Here is a 27,576-nt window from a genome sequence, read left to right as displayed (position 1 = left end):
TTTATCTATTTATTGGTTTTTTGGATTTTTTTTTCCGAGACAGGGTTTCTCTGTGTAGCCCTGGCTGTCCTGGAACTCACTCTGTAGACCAGGCTGGCCATGAAGTCAGAAATCCACCTGCCTCTGACTCCCAAGTGCTGGGATTACAGGCATACGCCACCACCGCCTGGCAAGAAATAATGTAATGCCTTCCAGAAGAGAACTTGAGCTCTGTGGAGATTTGCTATTCTATTAGGGCAGATCCCATGCCAGCCACAGCGCAGGCGCTGCTTCTGCCTCCTATCTGTTTATGCGGTAGTTTTCATGGATCCTGGCCGGATGTCACACACGAAGGCCAAGAGGTTCTTCAGGACACCATCCCAGTCCTGCTCGAAGTAGTTCTGGAGGATGCTCATCTTCTCCTGGGTCTCCTTCTCCACCTCAGTACCTCAGCTGCCCTGGGAGCCCAGTGTCGCAGCGTCCGTGGTTCTGAACTCCTCCCTCTGCAGGCGATACTGTTCCATTTCAGCCTGGGCTTCTTTGCCCTGCTTCAGCCTCTGAAGGTTCTTTCCTTGTGGGCCTTGGACACCTTTATTGGCCGTCTCAGCCTACAGTAGCTGCTGGATGCCCTGCGGCTGACTCGCCATTGCCTAAACGGCTCAGAAGTCCCCTCGGGTCACCTGACCCACCACTCAGCGAGTTAGGGTTTCTATGCTGTGATAAAAACACCCTAACCAAAATCAACCTGGGGAGGAAGCTTTTTGTTTCAGCTTCTATGTCTACAGCATGATCCATCACCCAGGGAAGTCAGGGCAGAAATTCAAACAGGTCAGGAAGCTGGAGGTAGGAGCTGATACAGAGGCTGTGGAGCTGCTTACTGGCTTCTCCTAGCACACAGGAGTACTAGGCCAGGGGTTGTACTGCCCACAATGAGCTAGGCCCTCCCACAGCAATCATAAATTCAGAAAATGAACCACAGGTTTGCTCACAGGCCATCTGGTGGGGGCATTTTCTCACTTGAGGTTCTTTCTTCCAAAAGGACTCTAACTTATGTTATGTTGACATAAAAACTAGCCAGCATAATGGGATTGTAGATACTCTCATGAAAAAGAAGACATTTAGATTCCTGCATCATACCATATGCAGAAATTAACTTGATGTGAATCATAAGCTCTGAAGTAAGAGTTAGCCTAGTGTGCATTGTAAGGCTCTGGGTTCACTCCCCAGCACCGCAAAAGATCACAAAACCAGAAGTACAGATCCCCTGAACCACAGCCTGGGAATGTGACTCAGAAGGTGCAGTGCTTCCCTGGTATATACAAAGCACAGGATAAATTGATTGTGGCAGTGCACACCTATGAGCCCAGAATGTGGGAAGTAGGGCAGGATGATCAGAAGTTCAGTGACTTCCTTGGTCACAGAGAATTTGAGGCCAGCCTGGTCTGCTGGTTTATTTGGAATTCTGTCTCAATAAATAAAAGAAAGAAAGAAAAAGAAAAGAATTCCTATGATTGTCTTAACCTCTGACCTCTGTTCAGAGACTATGTTCATCAAGTCTTATTATCAGGAATTCACCCACCATCTTGTGAAAACCCATCTCAGAGTCTCTGTTCAGAGGACCCAGTCTCCAGATGTGGCTACCACATAGGGTTTTTATATGAGAAAAATAAAATGACTAGGTACATTTTTTTTAAAGTATAGAGCTGCCAGACAGTGGTGGCACATGCTTTTAATCCCAGCACTTGGGAGGCAGAGGCAGGTGGATCTCTGAGTTCAATTAAGGCCAGCCTGATTTACACAGTGAGTTCCCAGACAGTCAGGGCTACACTGAGAAACCCTGTCTCAAAAAACCAAAAAGAAAATTAAAAAAAAATAAAATGTAGAGCTGGCCATGGTGATGTCTAGTTATCATAGCACCAGAGCTGAGACAGGATAGCCATGAGGATGGGAACAGTCGGAATACACACTCACAACAAACGAAAGCAAGGGATCTGAGTAGAAGGGGCTTTACATTTTTTCTTTGTATTTGTTTCCCAATGGGTATGGTTGCTTTGAATACATGCACGTCTGTGCACCACTGTGTGCCTGGAACCCAAGGAAGCCAGAGGAGGGCTCCGGATCCCCTGGAACTGTTGTTGCAGAGGGTCGTGGGCAGTCATGTGGGTGCTGGGAATCAAATCTAGATCCTCTGAAATAGCCATCTCTTCAATCACCCTTTTAAAAAAAAACTCTTGTCAATCCTCCTGCCTTTGTCCCCTAGTGTTACTAGTACAGGCATATGATACTATGCCTTGTTTCTGAATAGACATTTCTTCAAAGAAGACACACAAGCAAAATCAAGTGTGAACCTTAAGTATGTTATGCTGAGTAAAAGAAGCCAGTTGCACAAGACCTCTCTGCTCAAGAGTATCCGTATGAAATACTGAACATGTGAACTCTAAGACAGAAATCTGAGGTTGAGGAAAACATGGGGAGTTCTAAGGGCTACAACATTTCTTTCTGGAATAATGAGAAAATTCTAGAACTAAATAATGGTGATAAGCCAGGCGGTGGTGTTGCACGCCTGTAATCCCAGCACTTGGGAGGCAGAGGCAGGCAGATTTCTGAGTTCAAGGCCAGCCTGGTCTACAGAGTGAGTTCCAGGACCGCCAGGGCTACACAGATAAACCCTGTCTCGAAACAAAAACAAAAACAAAAACTTCCCAAAAAGTCCCTCCCAAGTGCCGGGACTACAGGTGTGTGCCACCATGTCTGGCACAAAAAAAGTTTAACAATTTTAAAAAGATTTGCTTTTATTTTATGTATTTGTGTGAACATCTGCGTGTATGTACCCGCACCATATGCAGGCGGGTGGCCCATGAAGCCAGAAGCACGTGTTGGATTGTCTGGAGCTGGAGTTACAAGTGGTTATGAGGGCGCTGGAGAGATGGCTCAGTGGTTAGGAGCACTAATTGCTCTTCCAGAGGACCTGAGTCCAATTCCCAGCGACCACATGGTGGCTTATAACCACCTGTAATGAGATCTGATGCCCTCTTCTGGTGTGAGTCTGAAGACAGTGACAGTGTTTTCATATACATAAAATAAATAAATAATTTAAAAACCCCAAAAACAAGTGGTTATGAAATGCCATGTAGGTGCTGGGAAGGAAAGCCAGGCCCCTGCAAGATCAACAAGTGCTGTTCACCACCCTGCCATCTCTCCATCTTCAGAGAATGTGTTAGACATAACCATAGTCTGACAGTCAAACAGGAAAACCGACATTCCTATTAATGAAACTACAGACTCTCCTGGACTGTTACCAGAACAAGGAGCAATGTCTAACACATAGTGACAGTCACTGCGAGGACTTTACAATAGTGACCATGACATTGAGGCCAGACTTGCTACCACTGCCAGGCTTGCCTGCCAGCTGTTTCTTTTTTTTTTTTTTCGAGATAGGGTTTCTCTGTGTAGCCCTGGCTGTCCTGGAACTCACTCTGTAGACCAGGCTGGCCTCGAACTCAGAAATCTGCCTGTCTCTGCCTCCCAAGTGCTAGGATTACAGGTGTGCGCCACCACCGCTGCCCCGCTCTGCCGGCTGTTTCTAAGGAGTAATGTTAGTTTTTGTCCTAAATTTATTTCCTTCCATTCCTCTCCCCCTCTGCTTGCCCTCCCCTCTCCTCCCCTCCCCTCCTGTCCCTCCCCTCCTCTCCTCTCCTCTCCTCTCCTCTCCTCTCCTCTCCTCTCCTAACAGGGTTGCACTATGCAGCCCAGATGCTGTCTTCCTGCCTCAGCCTCTCCAGTGTTGGAAAATACTCTTTCCACAGGTTCATGCTAGGAGTCTGGAGACAGCTCAGTAGGAGAGGGACCCTGGGTCAAGTCCTGGGTTCAGTTCTTAACACTGTGAACAGAACAGTAAACCGAAGAGTTCCATTGTAGCCATTCTGACCACCTGGAGTTACTTTGTATCTGATCTTTTGCTTAGGTTAAATCCTTCTCATCACCTTTCCTCATCAGGCTATAATACTTGCAATACTTGAAAATGCTCTACAGCTAGTTACATCCTCAGTCCTGCTCCTATGTTTTTTCCTAAGCTTCCCTATGAGGCCTTTAATAGGACTACAGTTTACACTGATCAGTTTTTGTCTATAGCATAAAATAAAAGAATAAAAGAACAAAGGATTCATTCATTGAGTAGGAGCTAGTACTACATATCAGCTCTGAATTCATAAGAATAAATATAGGGGAAATGTGTAACGTAGGCAAATTATTAAAATTGCTATGGCTTTCGTTTTTGGGGAGCAATGTCAATAGCCAATTAAATGTTAGTTCTATTAGAGAGGACTCCTATATCGACTGGCAGAAGGAGGGGCGTGAGCCTACGCCGACCACACCCCTCCCGGTGAAATCCGCTTATAGACCCGCCTCCCTGGCCCAGGCTGGAATGTCAATTGGGCTTGTTACTAATCCATCAGAGGATCTCGGCGCCTATTGGGTGAGCTTCTGAGCCCCAGTTGCGCACTTCCTGGAGTTGGGAACGCGGAGTGGACGTCGTCTTTCCGCCATTGCTCTGCGAGCCCATCCGCTACCTGAGTGAGGGAAAACAGGTGGGTGGCGGGCGTCTGAGGCTGAGCTGCGAGGTGGTCGAGTGGGCCGAGCGGCCTGAGGGGCTGCGCCAGGCCCGGGTCGCGAGCGCTCAGTCAGTCCAGGGGGCTCTGGACGTGTTCCGTCTGCGCCTGTGGCCCCGGGCCTACCTCATTAGTTTTGGCCTGCTTCTCCATCCCAGATTCTCCCGGCATGGCCGGAGTGTTTCCTTACCGAGGGCCGGGTAACCCAGTGCCCGGCCCTCTAGCCCCGCTGCCGGATTACATGTCAGAGGAGAAGCTGCAGGAGAAAGGTGAGAGGCGAACGGGAAGGGCGCGCGCGGGCCTGAACGTGTAGGCGGGTTGCATTTCTTCCCTCCATAGGCAGGTCATCAGGGGTGTACATAATAGCAGTGTTTACATTTTTAAAAATTTAGTCAAATCATTGAAAGTTTGGAAGCGCCTGTTATTTGCAGGATCTAATTGTGTGTGTATAATGCATCAATGGTGATCAGAGCTGTTCCTTTATAGAGTTTGCATTACTATGAAGGAATTAGACAGCAACCCTCCCCTAAACATCTGTAGCAAAAATGTCAGGTGGTTTTGGGGTAGTTAAATGGCAGGATACTGGGCAGTGCTTATTTCTCTTCACAGTATGCCCAGGGTTATCCCAGGGCAAGAGTTAGGGAGAATTAGGGTAAATGTGTGCAGCCCTTTAAACTGAGGTGCTTTTATAGCTCGAAAATGGCAGCAGTTGCAGGCCAAGCGCTATGCAGAGAAGCGGAAATTTGGGTTTGTGGATGCTCAGAAGGAAGACATGCCCCCAGAACATGTCAGGAAGATCATTCGAGACCATGGAGACATGACCAACAGGAAGTTCCGTCATGACAAAAGGGTCTATCTGGGGTAAGTAACATCCCAGGATATTTTCATATGGAGTTTGGCTTCTTTCCTTTTTCTGCCCCTTCGCTGACAGTGTTGGATAGAGGGACTATCATTTGGAACATGACTTTTTAACTGAGACACACTGCCCTGGATTTAGCTCTGTAGACCAGGCTACCTTTGAACCCAAAGGGATCCCCATGCCTCTGCCTCCTAAGAGCTGGGATTAAAGGTGGAAGCCACCATGTCCGGAGTGGAACATGGCTCTAGACTGTGCATAGGATGATTGTAAGAGTAGGGCGAGGACCTCTGGGACCCCATGATAGTTTCCAGATCGCTACCTATGCCGCTGACTGCTTTGCTTTGCCCTGCTGGTATTGTAAAATGTCTGGTATTGTTGAACTGTTGGAAGCTCAGATTAAGACAGTAGGCACTTTGGATGCCTTTTTGGTCACTGGCATTTGGGGGTTTAGGATGTTTAATTCCTGGGGTCTCTCTTTTACTGTTAATTCTTCAGCCTTAAGCTGCACAGATTCTTAACACACCATTTGGATACAGAAATTTGGTCTGTTAATTAATTGGTATGGGGAAGCCTTAGAAGTTTTGTTTTTCTTTTTTTTTTTTAAGATTTATTTATTTATTTAATGTATATGAGTACACTGTAGCTGTTTTCAGACACACCAGAAGAGGTCATTGGATCCCATTACAGATGGTTGTGAGCCACCATGTGGGTGCTGGGAATTGAACTCAGGACCTCTGAAAGAACAGCTTAACCGCTGAGCCTTCTCTCCGGCCCCACCTTGGAAGTTTTATTTCAAATATAATTTCTTGCTGGGCAAGGTAGTAGTAGTAGCATATTCTTTTAATCTCCAGCACTTGGGAGTCAGATTACTTTGCGTTTGAAGGACAGCCTGATCTACAGAATGAGTTCTATAACAGATAAGGCTGCACAGAGAAACTCTGTCTTAAAAAAACAAAACAATAACTTAACCAGCCGTGGTAGTGTTTGCATGTAATCTCAGTACTTGAGCTACAGAAGCAGCTGTGGTGGCACAGGCATTCAGTCTGTGTGCACGGGAGACAGACAGGTGAATCTTCTGTTCTATACAGTGAGTTTCAGGCCAGCCAGGGCTATACGGTGAGACCCTGTCTCAAACAACAATAAACATTATTATTACGATTATTATTGAAACTTGCTTTTGGTCCTCAGCAAATAAATGGTATTGGGTCCTTTCCTTTTAGGAGTATAAGTTTAGTGGCATGATGGAAGAGAGACAAATGGTTACCACATAGAACAACGAATGTGTTGGTATTTACAGGAAGGGCAGAAGGAAGTTGCTTTCAAAGGGATGTGTGTTGATTTATACAGGCCCGCAATTGTGGGACTAAGGCCTGTGAAAGGGAGAGTGGTATTAGCTGAAGGTGGAGATGAGGAGGCAGGACTCAGTCATGTAGGACCTGAGTCCTAATTTGGGGCTTTGAAGTATAAGGCAGCATCTTGTGTGGAACATGGGATAACTTTATGGCTTGTCAGCAAGGGACAACTAACAGAACACCTAGTTATTTCTAAGTATCGCTCCTCCTCGTGTTGCAGGGCTCTCAAGTACATGCCTCATGCTGTTCTCAAGCTCCTAGAGAACATGCCCATGCCCTGGGAGCAGATCCGGGACGTGCCTGTGCTGTACCACATCACGGGAGCCATTTCCTTCGTTAACGAGATTCCTTGGGTTATCGAGCCGGTTTACATCTCCCAGTGGGGGTGAGAAGGGTCAAGTATGGCGGGAGGAGGGGTGGGGGTGGGGTGCTGGCAGCTGAGATCAGTGGACACGGTCCTCTTGCATTCTAGGTCAATGTGGATCATGATGCGTAGAGAAAAAAGAGACAGGAGGCATTTCAAGAGGATGCGTTTCCCCCCCTTTGATGATGAGGAACCACCCCTGGATTATGCCGACAACATCTTAGATGTTGAGCCACTGGAAGCCATTCAGCTAGAGCTGGACCCTGAGGAGGATGCCCCTGTGTTGGACTGGTTCTATGACCACCAGCCATTGAGAGACAGTAGGAAGTGAGTGGAACTAATTTCTGTGAGAGTTCTGGAAACGGGAGCTGTGGGAAGGCAGTAGGTAAGCACCTTGGCTCAGTGCCTGCGTGATGTGGGCCCTTCATCTTCCCTCTAGGTATGTTAATGGCTCCACCTACCAACGCTGGCAGTTCACGCTGCCCATGATGTCCACTCTCTACCGACTGGCCAATCAGCTTCTGACTGACCTCGTAGATGACAACTACTTCTATCTCTTTGATCTGAAGGCCTTCTTTACCTCCAAGGCGCTCAACATGGCCATTCCTGGGGGACCCAAATTTGAACCTCTTGTTCGAGACATCAACCTACAGTAAGTTGGGAGAATATTATTTTAGGCACGTTGTGTATGTTAAAATTTAATATTTACCTTAAGATCCTAACAATGGAACGAAACTACTCACTTGACTTTCTGTTCTAGGGATGAAGACTGGAATGAATTCAATGATATTAATAAGATCATCATCCGTCAGCCTATTCGTACTGAGTACAAGATTGCTTTTCCTTACCTGTATAACAACCTTCCACACCATGTCCACCTCACCTGGTAAGGTGCTTGGAACATAGCAGCTGGAAGGAGAAGGCCGAGCACAAGAATGCTGCTGACTCCTCCTTTCGTTGTAGGTACCACACTCCTAACGTGGTGTTCATCAAGACCGAGGATCCTGACCTGCCAGCTTTCTACTTTGATCCTCTGATCAACCCAATCTCCCATAGACACTCAGTCAAGGTAAGGGGAAATCACATGCTTTGGAGGGTGGCTGGGAATGAGAGTCTGGAAGATTAGCTTGGGCTCTTAGACGTGTGAGGCGAGTTTGCTGCCACTCATCAGCCTATGCCCTACTCTTTTTGTTGTTGTTGTTTTTTTGAGACAGGGTTTCTCTGTGTAGCCCTGGCTGTCCTAGAACTCACTCTGTAGACCAGGCTGGCCTGGAACTCAGAAATCCGGCTGCCTTTGCCTCCTAAGTGCTGGGATTAGAGGCATGCGCCACCACCGCCCAGCAGCCTACTTTTTTTTTTTTTTTTTTTGGACATATAGTGTAGGTTAGTCTAAATTTACTGTGTGGTTTCAGGTTGGTCTTACTTATTCAGTCCCTTTGTCTTAACCTCCTCCTACATACTGGGGCTTCAGGCCTCAGTTTTGGTCAGGAGCTGATTGCAGTGGGTACTTCCTATGGAATGGTTCTAGCGCTCCTTTGGGAGGCTTTCAGCGGTAAGCAGGTGGGTTGATTTCCCACCTAGCTCTCTTTGCTGCTCCCTTGGCTCCGTTGTCTAGCTCCTCAGGCTTCTCTTGTCAGGCATCCGTTTTGGTGGCCTGTGTAGCCGCTATGCTTGATCCCAGAGAGCTTTCTGCTCATCTCAGTTCTGCACACTGAGTGGGAAATGAACCCTCCATGATTTCTTTTTCAGAGCCAAGAACCACTGCCTGATGATGATGAGGAGTTTGAGCTCCCTGAGTTTGTGGAGCCCTTCCTGAAGGACACACCTCTCTATACAGACAATACAGCCAATGGCATCGCCCTGCTCTGGGCACCAAGGCCCTTCAACCTACGCTCTGGTCGGACCCGCCGGGCCCTGGACATACCCCTTGTCAAGAACTGGTGAGGTTTCTCCCTAAGGGGTAGTAGATGTACAGTATAGGAGAAAAGACTGTCTGGACGGGTGTGCAGCCTTTCCAGGGAGCCTGGAAGGCTCTGATGGGCTTATTTAACCAGGTATCGGGAGCACTGTCCTGCTGGGCAGCCTGTGAAAGTTCGAGTCTCCTATCAGAAGCTGCTTAAGTACTACGTGTTGAATGCCCTCAAGCATCGGCCTCCCAAAGCCCAGAAGAAGAGGTAAGGTGCTGGAGGTCCCTGCTACACCTTGTGTTCCTAAAATGACGGTATGTCACTTTAACTCTCTATTTTTACCCAGGTATCTGTTCCGCTCTTTCAAAGCTACCAAATTCTTTCAGTCCACCAAGCTGGACTGGGTGGAGGTAGGCCTGCAGGTTTGCCGCCAGGGCTACAACATGCTCAACCTTCTCATTCACCGTAAGAACCTCAACTACCTGCACTTGGACTATAACTTCAACCTGAAGCCCGTCAAGACTCTCACCACCAAGGTGCCTGTGTGGGATCTCACGGCTCTGCTGGGCTCGGGGTGGCTGGCACTGTGGCATACCTCCTTCTGTGGCCACTGTCGTTAACGTTCTTTGTGTTCTTGGCCTTTCCAGGAAAGAAAGAAATCCCGTTTTGGGAATGCTTTCCATCTGTGTCGGGAAGTCCTACGCTTAACTAAGCTGGTTGTGGACAGTCACGTGCAGTACCGCTTGGGCAATGTAGATGCCTTCCAGGTGAGGCCATGTTGCCTGGACCCCTGCCCGACGGAGAGACAGGGTGAAGCCTGTGCTGGCTGTGGAGTGGGCTCTGGCTCTAAGTCTAATGGTGATTTGATTGCAGCTGGCAGATGGATTGCAGTATATATTTGCCCACGTGGGACAGTTGACAGGCATGTATCGATATAAATATAAGCTGATGCGGCAGATCCGCATGTGCAAGGACTTGAAGCACCTCATCTACTACCGCTTTAACACGGTGAGAGCCTGCCCTCATGCCAGCCTTCACAAACGCTTGCTCCAGCTTTGCAGTTTGAGCCCTTTCCCAGGACCTCCTTAGAAAGAATCTCTTGACTATGTTATAGCTATATTCAATGAATGTCAGCACTTTCCCCCAAACCTACCACTGAGTCCGTGTAGGAGCCTCATTGTCTGCGTGGAAGTTCTTATATGCGTCTCTGTTCTAGACTGTAAGGACTCAAACAGCATTTACCCTGTCTCATGGCAGCCTGACATGTCTACTTCTGCCCGGTTTTCTTTCTATCATTTTTCTAAAGAATTGTTCGTTTATGTTCCTGATATCTGCTTAACTGTAGGGTCCTGTAGGAAAAGGCCCTGGCTGTGGTTTCTGGGCTGCTGGCTGGCGGGTCTGGCTGTTCTTCATGCGGGGGATCACCCCTCTGCTAGAGCGGTGGCTGGGCAACCTTCTGGCCCGACAGTTTGAAGGTAAGTGCTTTTCTTTACCGGGGCTGTGTGTCTGATGTTCCGTGTCTGTGCCTGTCCTCTGTCCTGAGTCTGTTTTAAATGAGTCTGACCTACTACTGTTGTGGTTCTTGGGCTGTTCTCTAGGATTTTGTACTATCATGTGTTTGTGGCTATCTGAAGTGGCTTGTCTTTTTTGCATGTGTGGATCACATGGACACTTGTTACTATTTATTGATTTAATCTCTGGGCTGTCCCTTCACTTTAGGCCGTCACTCAAAGGGGGTGGCAAAGACGGTAACAAAGCAACGAGTCGAGTCCCATTTTGACCTCGAGCTTAGGGCAGCTGTGATGCACGATATTCTGGACATGATGCCTGAAGGCATCAAACAGAACAAGGCCCGAACGATTCTGCAGCACCTCAGTGAGGCCTGGCGCTGCTGGAAGGCCAACATCCCTTGGAAGGTAGGCTTCCCTCTACCTCCGAGGAGGCACAGCCACTCATCCTCTGAGCTTAGGGTCACCACATCCTCAGAGGGCTGTCCACCTTATGTTACCTCCTTGAGCAGTCTGACTGCGTTTTCCTAGCTGACCTGTAAGTCTGTGCAGGCCAGGCTGGTCGTAGACTCAAGACATCAGTCTGCTCCGCCTTTACGCTGGGGTGCAGGTGTGAAGCACTATTTACTTACGTTTTCATTGTGTTTGTACCTGCAGGTCCCAGGACTGCCAACACCTATAGAGAATATGATTCTTCGGTACGTTAAGGCCAAGGCTGATTGGTGGACCAATACTGCCCACTACAACCGTGAACGGATCCGTCGTGGGGCTACTGTAGACAAGACTGTTTGCAAAAAGAACCTGGGCCGCCTCACTCGCCTGTATCTGAAGGCAGAACAGGAGCGGCAGCACAATTACCTGAAGGTTGGGCAGCTAGACGGTGTGGGGCTGGGTGGGAAGGGGGACTGCAGAGTGGGGAGCAGGCTCTGTCCTGCTTTGGACAATAGTGGGAGACAGCTTGGTGTTCATCTTCCAGGATGGGCCTTACATTACAGCAGAGGAAGCGGTGGCAGTGTACACGACCACGGTGCACTGGCTGGAAAGCCGCAGGTTCTCTCCCATCCCGTTCCCCCCGCTCTCCTACAAGCATGATACCAAGTTGCTCATCTTGGCTCTGGAGCGTCTCAAGGAAGCCTATAGGTAAGGAGTGGCCGGAGCCTTCCTGTTGGGAGGGTAACGGAGACTGGCATCATGGTCAGAGTTCAAAGAAAGGTATAGTCCCTTCTGGTTTAGCCTCTCATTCACCTTTCTTTTTGCTTTGTCAGTGTGAAGTCTAGGTTGAACCAGTCTCAGAGGGAGGAGCTGGGTCTGATTGAACAAGCCTATGACAACCCCCATGAGGCTTTGTCCCGCATCAAGCGTCACCTCCTCACACAGAGAGCCTTTAAGGAGGTGAGTGAAACATTTCCTGAGCTTTCTTTTGGTCTGTGCTGTTTATCCGTGGCATCTAGCAGTGAAGATTGGCTTAGGTGGATTGATGTGAGCCAGCTTCCTCCTCCCTCAGGTGGGCATTGAGTTTATGGACCTCTATAGCCACCTTGTGCCCGTGTATGATGTGGAACCACTGGAGAAAATAACCGATGCTTACCTGGACCAGTACCTGTGGTATGAAGCCGATAAACGCCGTCTTTTCCCACCGTGGATCAAGCCTGCTGACACAGAACCACCTCCGCTGCTTGTGTACAAGTGGTGCCAAGGTACAACTTTGCTGGAGTTACCCTCCACAGAGAAAGGAGATGATTGGGTTCTGTATTCAGGCCTAGGCTGCATGGTCCATGATGGTTCCACGCGCCTTTAACCCTAGCATTCAGGAGGCAGAGGCAAGCAAATCTCTTGAGTTTGAGGACCGCCTGGTCTACAGAGTGAGTTCCAGGACAGCCAGGCTACACAGAGAAACCCTGTCTAATAAATAAAAAGAAAGAGTGAATACTACTGATGTTGAGCAAAGCTGACATTTATAGCAACTGGGGTGGATGGATGGACAGACGGACGGACGGTAGAGGGTTTTGGAATGTGTCGAGAGCTGCTGTGGTTGCTAGTCTGGAAAAGGAATGTGCAATGTGCCATAGCTCTGCATTTTGCTTTTTTAGGCATCAATAACCTGCAGGATGTGTGGGAGACGAGTGAGGGCGAGTGCAACGTCATGCTGGAGTCTCGCTTTGAGAAGATGTATGAGAAGATTGACCTGACCCTGCTTAACAGGCTGCTGCGGCTCATTGTGGACCACAACATAGCTGACTACATGACAGCCAAGAACAACGTAGTCATCAACTATAAGGTCTGTCCAGGAGCAAGGAGCAAAGAAATGTGTTGAGGGCTTGTCTAACCCACTGAGTTAGGATTTGCTGAGGGGAATGGAGGAGATTGGACCCTGAAGTGCCTGGGACACAGCCAACCCTAGCCATAGTTAAGAGTCGTGGTTCTCCTCTTTCCTTTCTAGGACATGAACCATACAAACTCCTATGGAATCATCAGAGGCCTGCAGTTTGCCTCATTCATTGTACAGTACTATGGCTTGGTGATGGATTTGCTTGTACTGGGATTGCACCGGGCCAGTGAGATGGCTGGGCCTCCTCAGATGCCAAATGACTTTCTCAGTTTCCAGGACATAGCCACTGAGGCTGCACACCCAATCCGACTCTTCTGTAGATATATTGATCGCATCCATATTTTCTTCAGGTAATGACTCACAGCTCCTTTAACCAACAGTGCAGGGAGCCATGTTCTGTCCATGAAGTGGTTCGTGTAGCTTAGTTGACTAATTGCTTTTGGGCTATAAAGTGAAATGAAGTCCTACAGGACGTAGGGTCCCCACTATGGACCTGGAGTTCTCCAAGGGTCTTAGTATATTTGGACTTCAACCATGTACCTTGTCTTAACGTAGGTTCACAGCAGATGAGGCTCGGGATCTGATCCAGCGTTACTTGACGGAACATCCAGACCCCAACAATGAAAACATTGTTGGCTATAATAACAAGAAATGCTGGCCCCGAGATGCCCGGATGCGCCTCATGAAGCATGATGTCAACCTGTGAGTCTCTGTTGGGTTTGTGGATGTTAGGCCTAGGGACCCAAAAATCAGTTAAGACTGAGAAGGTTGTGCCTTGGGTAGGAGGAATATAGGCCTGTTGGGGTATCATCTACTTGATCTTTGAATGCAACAACAGACTTCAACAGACTGAAGTGCCTCTCTGTCCTCTGTGGATAGGGGTCGGGCAGTGTTCTGGGACATCAAAAACCGGCTGCCACGATCGGTGACTACAGTACAGTGGGAGAATAGCTTTGTGTCTGTGTACAGTAAAGATAACCCCAACCTGCTATTCAACATGTGTGGCTTTGAGTGCCGCATCCTGCCTAAGTGCCGTACCAGCTATGAAGAGTTCACCCACAAGGACGGGGTCTGGAACCTGCAGAATGAGGTACAGTTCGGGAAGGACATCACTTTATGACCCCTGTCATTCTAGAGTCAGTGGGGGAAAGAACAGTCATAGCTTTTCATTATCGTGCCAGTGGGTTGGGTTTAGTCACAGTTAATCCTTGCTTGTTTAAACAGTGTCTCTCTGTAACGCTGAACAGTAGTTCACTTTGTAAATAGTCTCAGAGATCAGCCTGCCTCTGTCTCTACCTCCCAAGAAGTATAAAAATTAAAGGCATGTGCTATCATGCCTTGTTTGTTTGTTTGTTTGTTTACTTATCGAGCCGGCCTCACTGTAGCTCTGGCTAGCCAGCTTAGCCTTAAATTCTCCAAGATGCACTGCTTCCTGAGTACTGAGATTAACTGCACACACTACCATGTCTGACTTTTCACTTTGATTTATGCCATCTCATTTGCGGAGGTCAGAGGACAACTTGTAGTCTGTTCTACTATGTGGGTTCTGGGGACTGAAGTAAGGAACTAAGGCCTGGTAACAGGCACCTTTGCCTGCTCTGAGCCATTTCACCAGCTCTCAGTTTCTGATACAAGTTAACCCTGACTTTGTGGTTTAGGTTACCAAGGAGCGGACAGCTCAGTGTTTCCTGCGTGTGGATGATGAGTCAATGCAACGCTTCCATAACCGCGTGCGGCAGATTCTGATGGCCTCTGGCTCCACCACTTTCACCAAGGTATCGAGGGCCATAATCCTTAGTTTTCCTGCCATCTCTGTGGCATCCCTTCAGCTCCTCCCTGGTTTGAGTTCCCTCTTTCCCAACTTTGCCTAGTATTCTTATTTCCATGTATTATTTTGAGATGCCATCTTAGAATGTTATATTTATTGGGGTTTATTTCTGAGGATTCCCTGCAAGGATATAACGGGCTGTGTCTGTGGGGTTTTGATGATTTTAAATCAAAGCAGGAAAGTATCTATTTTGCATTTTCCCTTATTCTTGTTTTCTAAGTCAATCAGCTTATATTTTAGGGAGTAGCATAGAATACAATTAAAATGCAAAGTCTTTTGTTTATATGCACCACCACCACCCGGCTCTTCCTCCTTTTTATTTATATTGTGTCTTGTGTGCTCACAAGTATACACATGCCACAACCTATGTGGATATCAGAGGACAAGTTGCAGGAGTCCATTTCTCCTGCCATGCTGGGTCCCAGGATTAAAGTAACGCAAGTCCTCTGGTTTGGCAGCAAGAATCCTTAGCTCTGTTGAACCAATTTCTCTTTTCAGTTGTTTATTTTTGCTGTGCTGGGGATTGAACTCAGTGCTAGGCAACCGTTCTACCACTGACCCATATTTTGAGATTAAAGTTTTCCTGTGTTGCCCAGACTGGTCTTGAGCTCCTGGGCTCAAGTTGACTTCAGTTTCCCAAATAGCTAAGACTATAGCTAAGTCCTTCAGTTCTGTGGCCTTTACTGTCCTCCTGTTTTTGATAGAGTCATGTTGTCAACTCCCACCTGGGTCACCACTTCTGCTTTAGGTATGTGTGGTACGTTTAGCTCAAGTATGAATGTGACCCTTCTCTTCAGTTGTGGTCCTGACTTTACACAGACCTTGAGGAGTCCAGGAAAACAGCAATCCACCTACTTAAGTAGTCTGACCAGCAGCTCTGCTCTGCTTTGCTTTGTAAGGGCTGAAGGCTGCTTCCTGATTCTTTGCCTTCCTGCAGTCAGCAATGCTGTTTTCCTTCTTTGATTTGATCATCCCCTCCAAGTTTCTGTTATTCTGAAAGGAATATTGTATTTAAAATCACTAAACAGTGTCTTATCATGTATCACTGGCTAGCCTGAAACTTATAGAGATTAAAGACCTGTACCACCATGCCCAGGACTAACAAATATTCCTTAGTACATTTATTTGGGTGGGTGGGTGTGTGTAGACCACAGTGCTTGTGAAGGTTAGAGAAGAAATTTGCAGAAGTCAGTTCTTTCCTTCACTTTTTGGATTCTGAGGATTAAATTTGAGTCTTTAAGCTTGGTGACAGTCTTAACCACTGAACCATCAGAGTGACCCAGTCATCTCTCTCTCTCTCTTGGTGTGAAGTAGTATTATGTTGGGTTTTTTTTTTTCTGTAATTACTTATGATTTTAAGATTAATTAGTTAGAGTAGGGATGTAAGTAACAAACCAGTAACTGCAAGACCTGTATTGCTCATGGGATTTACTCCGTTCTACTACCTTTAGATTGTGAATAAGTGGAATACAGCTCTCATCGGCCTTATGACATATTTTCGAGAAGCTGTGGTGAATACACAGGAACTCCTAGACTTATTGGTGAAGTGTGAAAACAAGATCCAGACACGTATCAAGATTGGATTGAACTCCAAGATGCCCAGTCGGTTCCCCCCTGTTGTATTCTACACCCCCAAGGAGCTGGGCGGGCTTGGCATGCTCTCCATGGGCCACGTGCTTATCCCCCAGTCTGACCTCAGGTACGGCATGATTGACCTTTGGTGTTAGCGTCATTATTTCAACTTGGAGGGCAATGGGTGGTTGGTTACGTTGATTTTACTTTTATCTGTTGTCTCAATTTTCCAAAACAGGTGGTCCAAGCAGACAGATGTGGGCATCACACACTTCCGCTCAGGAATGAGTCATGAAGAAGACCAACTGATTCCCAACTTGTACCGCTACATACAGCCATGGGAGAGTGAGTTCATTGACTCCCAACGGGTCTGGGCTGAGTATGCACTCAAGAGACAAGAGGCTATTGCTCAGAACAGGTGGGCATATATGGAGGGTGTGCCAATCACAGAGCTGGGGGGTGGGTCACAACACTTTGAATCTTATGTGGAGGCCATGGGCAGAATATGTTTTAGGAGTTAAGACTGAGTCTGTTCATCCTTGTTCAAAGAATGTTGAATGCTTCCTGTTTGTGTTTTCTGGTAGACGCTTGACTCTAGAAGATTTAGAAGATTCATGGGATCGAGGCATTCCCCGGATCAATACCCTCTTCCAGAAAGACCGGCACACATTGGCTTATGATAAAGGCTGGCGTGTCCGAACTGACTTTAAGCAGTACCAGGTATGTGGGGTGGAGAGTAGAGCAAGTTTCTCCCAATCAGGACAGCTTCTGGCAGCCCTGTCACTTAGGATGGTAGACACCCAGCGCCCCACTGTACTTGCCTTGCTGTCTAGGTTTTGAAGCAGAACCCCTTTTGGTGGACGCACCAGCGGCATGATGGCAAACTCTGGAACCTCAACAACTACCGCACAGATATGATCCAGGCTCTGGGGGGCGTGGAGGGCATTTTGGAGCACACGCTCTTCAAGGGGACCTACTTCCCCACCTGGGAAGGTCTCTTCTGGTAAGGACCCTGCCCCTTTACAGGGACCGTTTCAACTACCTGAGCTTATCACTTCTGTGCCCCAGTGGCCTGCTGCTGCTTACTCACCCCAGTGAGAGTTAGGCACCTCTGGGGGGGGTGTGCACGCATCTCATCTGGTTCCTCTGCTCATCAGGGAGAAGGCCAGTGGCTTTGAGGAGTCCATGAAGTGGAAGAAGCTGACCAATGCTCAGCGATCAGGATTAAACCAGATTCCTAATCGTAGATTCACCCTCTGGTGGTCCCCAACAATCAATCGAGCCAATGTGAGTGTGATTCTTCAGCAGGGGAGATGAGGAAAGGCATTTCTCTTGCCTTCATCTTTGTCCTAAGAACTGGCCTCCTGTGGTCTCGGGTCTCTAAAGCCATTTCTCTTTTCCGGCAGGTATATGTAGGTTTTCAGGTGCAGCTGGACTTGACAGGAATCTTCATGCATGGCAAGATCCCCACGCTGAAGATCTCTCTCATCCAGATATTCCGAGCTCACTTGTGGCAGAAGATCCACGAGAGCATCGTGATGGACTTGTGTCAGGTGGGCTGCTGCTGAGGGCTGACATCACAATCATAGCAGCTTACCATTTTCTAATTTTTTGTTTGTTTGTTTGTTTGTTTTCGAGACAGGGTTTCTCTGTAGACCAGGCTGGCCTCTAACTCCGCCTGCCTTTCCCTCCCAAGTGCTAGGATTAAAGGCGTGCATCACCACCACCACTAATTTTTGAGACAAAGTCTATGTGGCCTTGTCCTAGAGCTCCTTAGGCTGGTCTTGAACTCACAGACAGCTACCTACCTCTGCCTCCCAAGGGCTTGGATTAAAAGCATGCACTGCCATGCACAGCCAGCTTGCTCTTTTGAGAGTGGGAAATTTATCCTGGACATGCAAGGATTAGACTCCTATTGCTTCATCTAAATTCTCTCAGCTCTCAGTGTAAGTGGATTTCTATAACGGGGTACAACCTTCTCATCTTTACTTGCAGGTCTTCGACCAGGAACTGGATGCATTGGAAATAGAGACAGTACAAAAGGAGACAATCCATCCCCGAAAATCCTATAAGATGAACTCTTCCTGTGCAGATATACTACTCTTCGCTTCCTATAAGTGGAATGTCTCCCGGCCGTCGCTGCTGGCAGACTCCAAGTAAGTGTTTTGTGACCCAGCTTTAGGTGTGAGGAACCTTGGTGCTACTATGATAGGCATGTTACTTAAGGAATGAGCACTGCCTCTTTTGTTTTGTTATTCTGGCTTTAACCTTACAATCCTATTGCCTTGGTCCCTCCAAATTCTTGCTGTACACAAGTAGCACCATTCCCAGCTATTTGCTGACATTATTTTAAACTTGGAGGTAGTGTTAACCCCTGTAACCCATCAGCAGTCAGTTCTGCGCATTTCCTGGGGGTCTTACTAATCTGTTTGTTTTGCTTGAGATGGGGTTTCTCCATGTAGCCCTGCTTGTCGTGGAACTTGCCCTGTAGACCAGGCTGGCCTTGAACTCAGAAATCCACCTGACTGCCTCACAAGTGCTGTGATTAAAGTCAAGCACCACCATTGCATGGCTAAGGGTCTTGCTGATGTGCAGTGAGGAGGGGGATGACGTTGAGATTTAAGTACAGTGTGGGGAGTTCTCGTGATTCTGAAACGTTGGTTAGGCTGTGGTTTCCTGGAAGCTTGAACTTTTCCCCACCCTTAGGGATGTGATGGACAGCACCACCACACAGAAGTATTGGATTGACATCCAGTTACGCTGGGGGGACTATGATTCCCATGATATTGAGCGCTATGCCCGGGCCAAGTTCCTGGATTACACCACAGACAACATGAGCATCTATCCTTCGCCCACAGGGGTCCTCATCGCCATTGATCTGGCCTATAATCTACACAGGTGAGTGAGGGCTTCCCTAGCCCTGTGCTTTCTATATTTGTTTTGTTTATTTGAAGTAGGGTCTCATTATATAGCCTTAGCTGGCTTAGAACTCAATATATAGACCAGCTTGGTCCCAAACTCACAGAGATACACCTGCTTCAACATCCTGAGTGCTGGTACAAAAAGTGTGTGCCGCCACACCCTACACATTGGTTTTTATGCCAGTTTTAGTTTGCCTGGCTAAGATGAGGCTTTTGTCCTCTGGGTCACTGACTCTTCTCCATGCATATGTGTGTTAGCAGATGACCGCATAAGCCCGGTCAACGGGCTCTGACCCTTTGTTGTGCTTGGAGCTTCCTGCCTGTGCTTAAGTTCTTGTGGTTCCCTTCATCCCCACAGTGCCTATGGAAACTGGTTCCCGGGCAGCAAGCCTCTTATACAGCAGGCCATGGCCAAGATTATGAAGGCAAACCCTGCCCTATATGTGTTACGTGAGCGGATACGCAAAGGGCTGCAGCTGTACTCCTCCGAGCCCACTGAGCCTTACCTGTCCTCTCAGAACTACGGGGAACTCTTCTCGAACCAGATCATCTGGTTTGTGGACGATACCAATGTCTACAGAGTAACTATCCACAAGGTGGGTCTTGAGTGCAGTGTGGGCATGCAGCTTCAGGTGTCTGTGATCCAAGTGTGTATACGCAGTGGATAGTCAGGGTCATTATGTCTAGGCCATGCTAATCAATATGATTGTTCTTTAGACCTTTGAGGGGAACTTGACAACCAAACCCATCAATGGGGCCATCTTTATCTTCAATCCGCGCACAGGACAGCTGTTCCTCAAGATAATCCACACATCTGTATGGGCTGGACAGAAGCGTTTGGGTCAGGTAAGCAGTTTAAATGATAGTGAGGCCAAAGAACCTTCTGTCTCATTCTTGGTAGAAGGCAAAGGGACATGATAAAAAAAATACCCGTTTCTCTCTTGAGAGATGGTATCCTGGGTGTGGTAGCATATCTGAGTACTCAAGAGAGAAGAGGATCACCATAGGTTTGAGGCCAGCCAGTGCGGCACAGAGTCAAAAATGCTTATTGGGAGTTAGAATTACAAGTGACACCACCACCACCCAATCTGTGGCTGACAGTAAATGGGTGCTGGAAATCCAAACTCCCAGCCACAAGCACTTGACTCAAGTGAATCAGTTCCTCGGCCTCTCAGGGAAATGTGCCCTGGAGGAGGGCAAGTATGTGGAGGCCTTCATTACCTCTGAGCTGGGCTTTCTGCGTCTAAGCCCCTCATCCTGTTCTCTGTCTTGAAAGAGTGACTAAACATCATCTTTGTAAGGGGAATGCACATCCTTTGGCGTCCTAGACATTTGATACCTCAGCCACATTTTTCATTTCTGTATTTCCAGTAAGTATAGCATAGGATTATGAGTCCTCTTGTAAATACCCCAAATCCCAGCGCCCATCTCATGTCCATGGCTTTGTCCATATTTCTGTCTCTAGAAGGGCTCTCATTTTCACTGTGTTTACCACGGTCCTATCCAGGAAGACTCATTTCTTTATGCAGTTTTTAGTTGTCTTAACTTTTATTTAGATTATTTTTTAAATTATGTTACTAGTCTGGGCGTGGTGCTACATGCCTTTGTTTGTTTGTTTTTGGTTTTTCGAGACAGGGTTTCTCTGTATAGCCCTGGCTGTCCTGGAACTCACGCTGTAAACCAGGCTGGCCTCCAACTCAGAAATCTGCCTGCCTCTGCCTTCCAGAGTGCTGGGATTGCATGCGTGCACCATGACTGCCCTGCGGTTACATGCCTTTTAATCATAGTAGTTGGAAGGCAGAGATAGGTATATCTTTGCAAGTCTGAAGGCAGCCTCTTCTATATATTGAGTTCTTTCTTTCTTTTTTTCTTTTTTTTTTTTTTTTTTTTTTGATTTGGTTTTTGGTTTTTTCGAAACAGGGTTTCTCTGTATAGCCCTGGCTGTCCTGGAACTCACTCTGTAGACCAGGCTGGCTTCGAACTCAGAAATCCGCCTGCCTCTGCCTCCCAGAGTGCTAGGATTACAGGCGTGCGCCACCACTGCCCGGCTGAGATCATGTCTTTAAAAAATAAATATTATTTTAATTGTATGTGGGGGAGGGCACCTACAGAAACCAGGGGCATCAGATTTGGATCCAGAGTTGTTTGTTTTTTGTTTGTTTGTTTTTTAAAAAAAGCAGTTGTGAGCTGCCTGGTGTGGATGTACGGAAGCACATCCTGACGTCCTCTGTAAGAGCATGGTCTTAACCTGAGAGCCAGTACTTCTTGCACCTGTCTTATTTCACTGTTTCTGAACTATAATTCATCATTAAACATGTAGGCATCTCTTTCTAATTACTAAGTTTAGCACCCATGTTCGTCATTATAGAAACAGTTTATTTCAATTTTTTTTCTAGATAATTTGAGGAAGGTAGACTCAGTTTGTTTTGTTCTTTTCTTGGTTATTAGTTGGCCAAGTGGAAGACTGCTGAGGAAGTGGCTGCCCTGATCCGATCTCTGCCTGTGGAGGAACAGCCTAAACAGATCATCGTCACTCGGAAGGGCATGCTGGACCCTCTGGAGGTGAGCAGCGGACACTGGAGGAAGGTGGGCCTGAGCCCTCTGGGCTGTGTCTGACTCCGGGCTTTGCCTTAGGTGCACTTGCTGGACTTCCCCAACATTGTGATCAAAGGATCGGAGCTCCAGCTGCCCTTCCAGGCTTGTCTCAAGGTGGAGAAGTTTGGGGATCTCATCCTTAAAGCCACAGAGCCCCAGATGGTTCTCTTCAACCTCTATGATGACTGGCTCAAGACTATCTCATCCTACACGGTAATTTGATACCCAAGGAACAGGCTCTCTGGGGTGACTGTGGAGTCAGGAAAAGACACTGTGTGCCTCAGGGTTCTCCAGAAGCCACTTGATGAAGTCATTTTTAAATTCTTGGCCTGTGTATACAAAGAGCAAGAACTCTTGCTAATGTCCCCTTCAGACATTGGGGACCGTGCTAGCCTTCCTGTGAGGATAGGGTGAAGGAGTGAACGTGCTCACTAAGCTGACAGCCATGCTTGGCACCTCTTTTTCCAGGCTTTCTCCCGTCTCATTCTGATTCTGCGTGCTCTGCATGTGAACAATGATAGGGCAAAGGTGATCCTGAAGCCAGACAAGACCACTGTCACGGAGCCCCACCACATCTGGCCCACGCTGACAGACGAGGAGTGGATCAAGGTGGAGGTACAGCTCAAGGATCTGATCTTGGCTGACTACGGCAAGAAAAACAAGTAAGTAGGGGCCAGGGGTCACAGTGCCGCAGGGGAAAGGCTGGCTCGCGACACCGGTTCTGGAGTTGGGAAACATTTAGGCTTATGAGTTTCTCAGGTATTTTACCTGTGTTTGGTAATGCCTGCCTGTAATCCCAGCACTTGGTAGGTAGAGGGAAGAGGTTCAAGAATTCAAAGTTACCTTCAACTACATGAGTTAGAGGTTAATCTGGGCTAAGGTCATGTCTCAAAAGAAAAATAACATCTTGGATACTTAGGAAGAAGAAAAGCAGTTCTTAGTGAAGGCATTGAAGCCATTTTGAACAGATTCACTTTTTGTTCCTGCTGTCTGCATTTCTCTTGTGTTTTGAGACAGGGTTTCATTCTGTATCCCAGGCCGGCCTTAAGCCTCCAAGAACCTTCTTGCCTTAACCTTGTAACTGCTGGGTTATCAGTATGTCTCACTACACCCAATTTGGGGTTTCTGTTTTTGAAAGTTATCTGTGTCAGGGCAATTTTTATGTAAAAATAGTAAGAGTTACAGATGTGAAGTAGCCCAAAGTACACGTGCGTTACCGTTGCGCTGCTTGGGTGGATGCAGGGTCTTCCGTGTCACCGCACTTCCATTCCATGCTTTTCTTAGAAGCGCCAATTACAGGATGGTCAGGGGAAAGGTGCTTCTTACCAAGAACCTGAGTTCAATCCCCGAGCCCACAAGGTGGAAGAGAAACCTTCTATGAGTTGTCCTTTGACCTCTACACTTGTACTGTGATATGTCCCCTACCTCCAGAGTAAATATGTTTAAAAATTAAAAAGAAATGTTACTTGAGGATTATCTTGGCTGAGTATACCCCCCAAATCTACTTTACCATCAAGACAAAAGTGACTAGTGGGAAGAGGCCCTGCTTAACTCTGTGTCCCCACAGTGTGAATGTGGCATCACTGACACAGTCAGAAATTCGGGACATCATCTTGGGAATGGAGATCTCAGCACCGTCGCAGCAGCGGCAGCAGATAGCTGAGATTGAGAAGCAGACCAAGGAGCAGTCCCAGCTCACGGCTACACAGACTCGAACTGTCAACAAGCATGGCGACGAGATCATCACCTCAACCACTAGCAACTATGAGACCCAGACCTTCTCATCAAAGACGGAATGGAGAGTCAGGTGCGCTGGAGGGCTCGGGTGGGGGTTGCTGAGTGTGCCTGCGCCGAGATGCTGACATTCCCTCTGTCCTGTAGGGCCATCTCTGCTGCCAACCTGCATCTGCGGACCAATCACATTTACGTTTCATCTGATGACATCAAGGAGACTGGCTATACGTACATTCTTCCCAAAAATGTGCTTAAGAAGTTCATCTGCATCTCTGATCTTCGTGCCCAAGTGAGTAACCACAGTGTGCGCCCACTTGTCTGTGCGTAAAATTCACTTGATAGTTCCAGAAACTTTGAGGTGCTTATTTCAGAATTCATGGATGAATGAATAACTTGAAAAAGACAGCACAAAGAGGTATCAAAATATTTCATACAGCTAAGGCAATTAAGAGAAAATATTGGGCAGAATTTATCGGCAGAGAGTAACAAGTAGAATCAGGTCTGTATTTAGCTGACATGCTGTATGGCAACTTTTACAAAGGCATGCTTTGTGATGTTGAGATAGGGAAGGACAGGATCCTTCACACCACTTACAAGTAAAGTCTAAATAGAGTGAAATATCAGTGGAAAATACTGGAGTATGAGAAGGAAATACTTATGACCTAGTGTTGGGAAAACCATTAAATACAGCTGGGCATGGTGGTACACACCTTAATCTCAGTACTAGGACAGCTGAAGTGAGAGGACTGCTGTGAGTTTAAAGGCAAACTCTACAAGTCGAGGTGGGGTGGTCAGGAGTTCAAAGCTGGCTTCTGTGGCTCAAAACAATACCCAAGAACTTGCCTGAAAATGACAGGCTGGTGAAATGGCTCAATAGGGAAAGGTGCTTGCTATTGAGTCTGCTAACCACAGTTTGAGCTCCAGAATGTACACAGTAGAGAGAGCTGACTCCTGCAAACTGTCCTGTGGCCTCCACATATCCAGTGTGACACATGTGTGTGTACATATGCACATACATGTTTTAAAAGTGTTAGAACTTGGACAACAGATAGCTGAGCAGATAAAGTATACTGTGCAAAGTTGACAACCTGATATAAGTCCCCAAATGCCACTGTGGAAGGAGCGTCGTCGTCCGACCTCCACATGTACACCATGGCATGATTCATCCACAGGAGTGTAAATAATAATGATAATGATAATAATAATAATAATGTGAAAAAGAAAGGGGGGGGGCAGGAGAGACGGCTTAGAGATTAAGAGCACTGACTGCCAGGCAGTGGTGGTGCACTTGGGAGGCAGAGGCAGGCGGATTTCTGAGATAGAGGCCAGCATGGTCTACAGAGTGAGTTCCAGGACAGCCAGGGCTACACAGAGAAACCCTGTCTAGGAAAACCAAAAAAGAAAAAAAAAAGAAACCCTGTCTCAAAAAAAACAAAAATAAACAAACAAAAAAAAAGCACTGACTGCTTCAAGAGGTCCTGAGTTCAACGGGCGGTGGTGGTGCACACCTGTAATCCCAGCACTCTGGGAGGCAGAGGCAGGCAGATTTCTGAGTTTGAGGCCAGCCTGGTCTACAGAGTGAGTTCCAGGACAGCCAGGGCTACACAGATAAACCCTGTCTCAGAAAAAAAAAAAAATGTCCTGAGTTCAAGTCCCAGCAAACCACATGGTGTCTCACAACCATCTGTAATGGGATCCCATGTCCTCTTCTGGTGTGTCTGAAGACAGTGACAGTGCACTCATATATATTAAATAAACAAATACATCTTTTTTTTTTTTTTTTTTTTTTTTTTTTTAAGAAAGAAGAGTTCCTTTTGTAGCAGAGTAGTATGTGAGTTTGAGGCCGACTTGGCCTACAATAGTGAGAGATTGATTGATTGATTGATTGATTGATTGATTTAAAAGACAAAGGTTACAGATACAGAGGAAGCTCTGTGGCAGAGTGCTTACCCGCTGTGGTTACCTATGCACGCCTGGGGTCAGTTTCTTGTGTTGAGAAGGAAAAACCCCTGAGGCTGCTGAGGTGGCTCAGTGTGTAAAGCACTTCTCACAGGAGCCTGAGGAGCTGAGTTGATGCTCCAGATGCCTGTAAAGGAGAGCGAGCCTGTTCCACAGGCTTTCCTCTGACCTCCACACGCACTCAGTGCCACACAGACAGAATAATAATACTTTAAAAATATTTTTTGTATATAGCTGTTTTGTCTGTATGTACATCATATGCATGCAGTACCTATAGAGGGCAAAAGAAGGTGTCTGGTCTCCTAAAACTGGAGTTACGGACAGTAGTAAGCCACCATGTGGCAGGTCCTCTGGAGCAACCAGTACTCTTAACCAGTGAGCCATCTCTCCAGCTCCAACAATAAAGTTCTACAAACTTCTGGCATTCTGGGTTGGTACTAAGAATAATTTCTGATCTCATCTCTAGATTGCAGGATACCTCTATGGGGTGAGCCCTCCAGATAACCCTCAGGTGAAGGAGATCCGTTGTATTGTAATGGTGCCACAGTGGGGCACTCACCAGACTGTGCACCTGCCCAGCCAGCTGCCCCAGCATGAGTACCTCAAGGTTTGTGGCTGTTGGTGGAGCCTGGGATGGCGCTCATTGTCATGCTGCCCTAATGGGTGACGTTTGTCTGCAGATGGGTTGAACATCTCCTTGTTGCTCTTGGCCTACAGGAGATGGAGCCCTTAGGTTGGATCCACACTCAGCCCAACGAATCCCCCCAGCTTTCACCCCAGGATGTTACCACTCATGCCAAAATCATGGCTGACAACCCATCTTGGGATGGGGAGAAGACTATTATCATCACCTGCAGGTTGGTGTGGGCCTCCTTGGGTGGAAATCTTCTGGGACCAGCATTGCAGGCCAGGACCAGGACCAGGACCTGGACCTGGATTGGTGGCTTGAACGCTGTTCCTCTCACCCCCCACCCCCCAGCTTCACACCAGGCTCCTGCACACTGACAGCCTACAAGCTGACCCCCAGTGGGTATGAGTGGGGCAGGCAGAACACAGACAAAGGCAACAACCCCAAAGGCTACCTGCCTTCACACTACGAGAGGGTTCAGATGCTCCTGTCAGACCGATTCCTCGGCTTCTTTATGGTTCCTGCCCAGTCCTCCTGGAACTACAACTTTATGGGTATGTAGTTGTGTGTGACAGCAGCCCACACGTGTGGGGGGGTGGAGACAGGTGACTTGGCTCTTGGAAGTCTGGCTGCCTTGGAAATGGCCCAGGGACCTGGGCTGGATGAGGTAGGCGGATCCTTATTAACATCTGATGTTTTCCCCCTCCCATAAGGTGTTCGACATGATCCCAACATGAAATACGAGCTGCAGCTGGCAAACCCCAAGGAATTCTACCATGAGGTCCACAGGCCCTCCCACTTCCTCAACTTTGCCCTCCTGCAGGAGGGTGAGGTCTACTCTGCAGACAGAGAGGACCTCTATGCCTAGTTCTTCCTTCTGCTTCAGATTCCCAAAGCCTGGAGCCTCTTAAACGCCTCCCACAGACAAGCTGCTGACATTCAGCGGTCTGCCCCTTTGTGTTTTGTGCTTGTGTTGTTGATAGATTGTAATCCTGAAAAAAATGTAATAAATTTTATAAATAGTGCTTTTGTTTTCTTGCTATTAGAGGTCAGATTCTGGGGATGGTTTGAGGATTGGGGACTAGCTTGGGCATTTCACAGCAAGGTACTAGGTAGGCCCTGCCTTCAGGGCCTTGAGGCCCTCTCCACTGGAGGCTTTGAGGCTCCACATACCATCAACTTGGGAGCTGAGTCGGAGCTGGCTTATTACCTCGAGCATATTTGCTGGTTTCTCTGTAAAAGTACTTGGGAACTGCCTATTTCAGCATCACATCTAGGACTCCATGTGGTCCTTCTGTAGCTGGAGTGCCCAGCCTAGTTCATCTGTAAACTTTGTGTGGTTTCAGGTAGGGTAACATACTTAAGTGAGTGACTGTCCCTGCAGTGCAGTAGAGGCTGTTTGCTGACCTTCAGTCTTTCACCTCTGGAGTGCTT

The 27,576-nt window shown here is 47.5% G+C and overlaps 1 protein-coding gene and 1 pseudogene across 2 annotated transcripts; one reads left to right on the top strand and one right to left on the bottom strand.

Moving 5' to 3' along the window:
* Positions 1–279: 279 nt before the first annotated feature.
* On the bottom strand, positions 280–626 carry LOC127694374 (V-type proton ATPase subunit G 1-like; annotated as a pseudogene).
* A 3,859-nt stretch (positions 627–4,485) lies between these two features.
* Prpf8 (pre-mRNA processing factor 8) lies at positions 4,486–27,167 on the top strand. 2 transcript variants are annotated; one of them, XM_052195448.1, is made up of 43 exons: positions 4,503–4,565; positions 4,745–4,855; positions 5,279–5,447; positions 7,018–7,182; positions 7,270–7,488; positions 7,601–7,813; positions 7,922–8,047; positions 8,125–8,230; positions 8,911–9,101; positions 9,216–9,335; positions 9,415–9,604; positions 9,716–9,835; positions 9,942–10,076; positions 10,414–10,543; positions 10,788–10,984; positions 11,234–11,440; positions 11,553–11,716; positions 11,842–11,968; positions 12,081–12,273; positions 12,667–12,854; positions 13,017–13,255; positions 13,461–13,607; positions 13,785–13,995; positions 14,564–14,680; positions 16,185–16,432; positions 16,544–16,723; positions 16,890–17,025; positions 17,139–17,308; positions 17,463–17,592; positions 17,712–17,858; positions 18,301–18,461; positions 19,012–19,203; positions 19,585–19,822; positions 19,944–20,072; positions 21,675–21,788; positions 21,861–22,034; positions 22,290–22,483; positions 23,389–23,628; positions 23,703–23,844; positions 25,981–26,121; positions 26,232–26,371; positions 26,494–26,696; positions 26,856–27,167. In XM_052195448.1, exons 2-43 carry the CDS (start codon positions 4,756–4,758, stop codon positions 27,008–27,010), a joined length of 7,008 nt encoding a protein of 2,335 aa, XP_052051408.1. In that variant the 5' UTR covers positions 4,503–4,565; positions 4,745–4,755; the 3' UTR covers positions 27,011–27,167. The 2 variants fall into 2 exon arrangements, with proteins under 2 accessions (XP_052051407.1, XP_052051408.1); XM_052195447.1 differs by having other exon boundaries at positions 4,486–4,855.
* The last annotated feature ends 409 nt before the right edge of the window (positions 27,168–27,576 follow it).

This window comes from Apodemus sylvaticus, chromosome 10 (assembly GCF_947179515.1).
Source record: "Apodemus sylvaticus chromosome 10, mApoSyl1.1, whole genome shotgun sequence".
Classification (NCBI taxonomy): domain Eukaryota; kingdom Metazoa; phylum Chordata; class Mammalia; order Rodentia; family Muridae; genus Apodemus; species Apodemus sylvaticus.
This window is presented reverse-complemented; position numbering and strand designations above follow the sequence as displayed.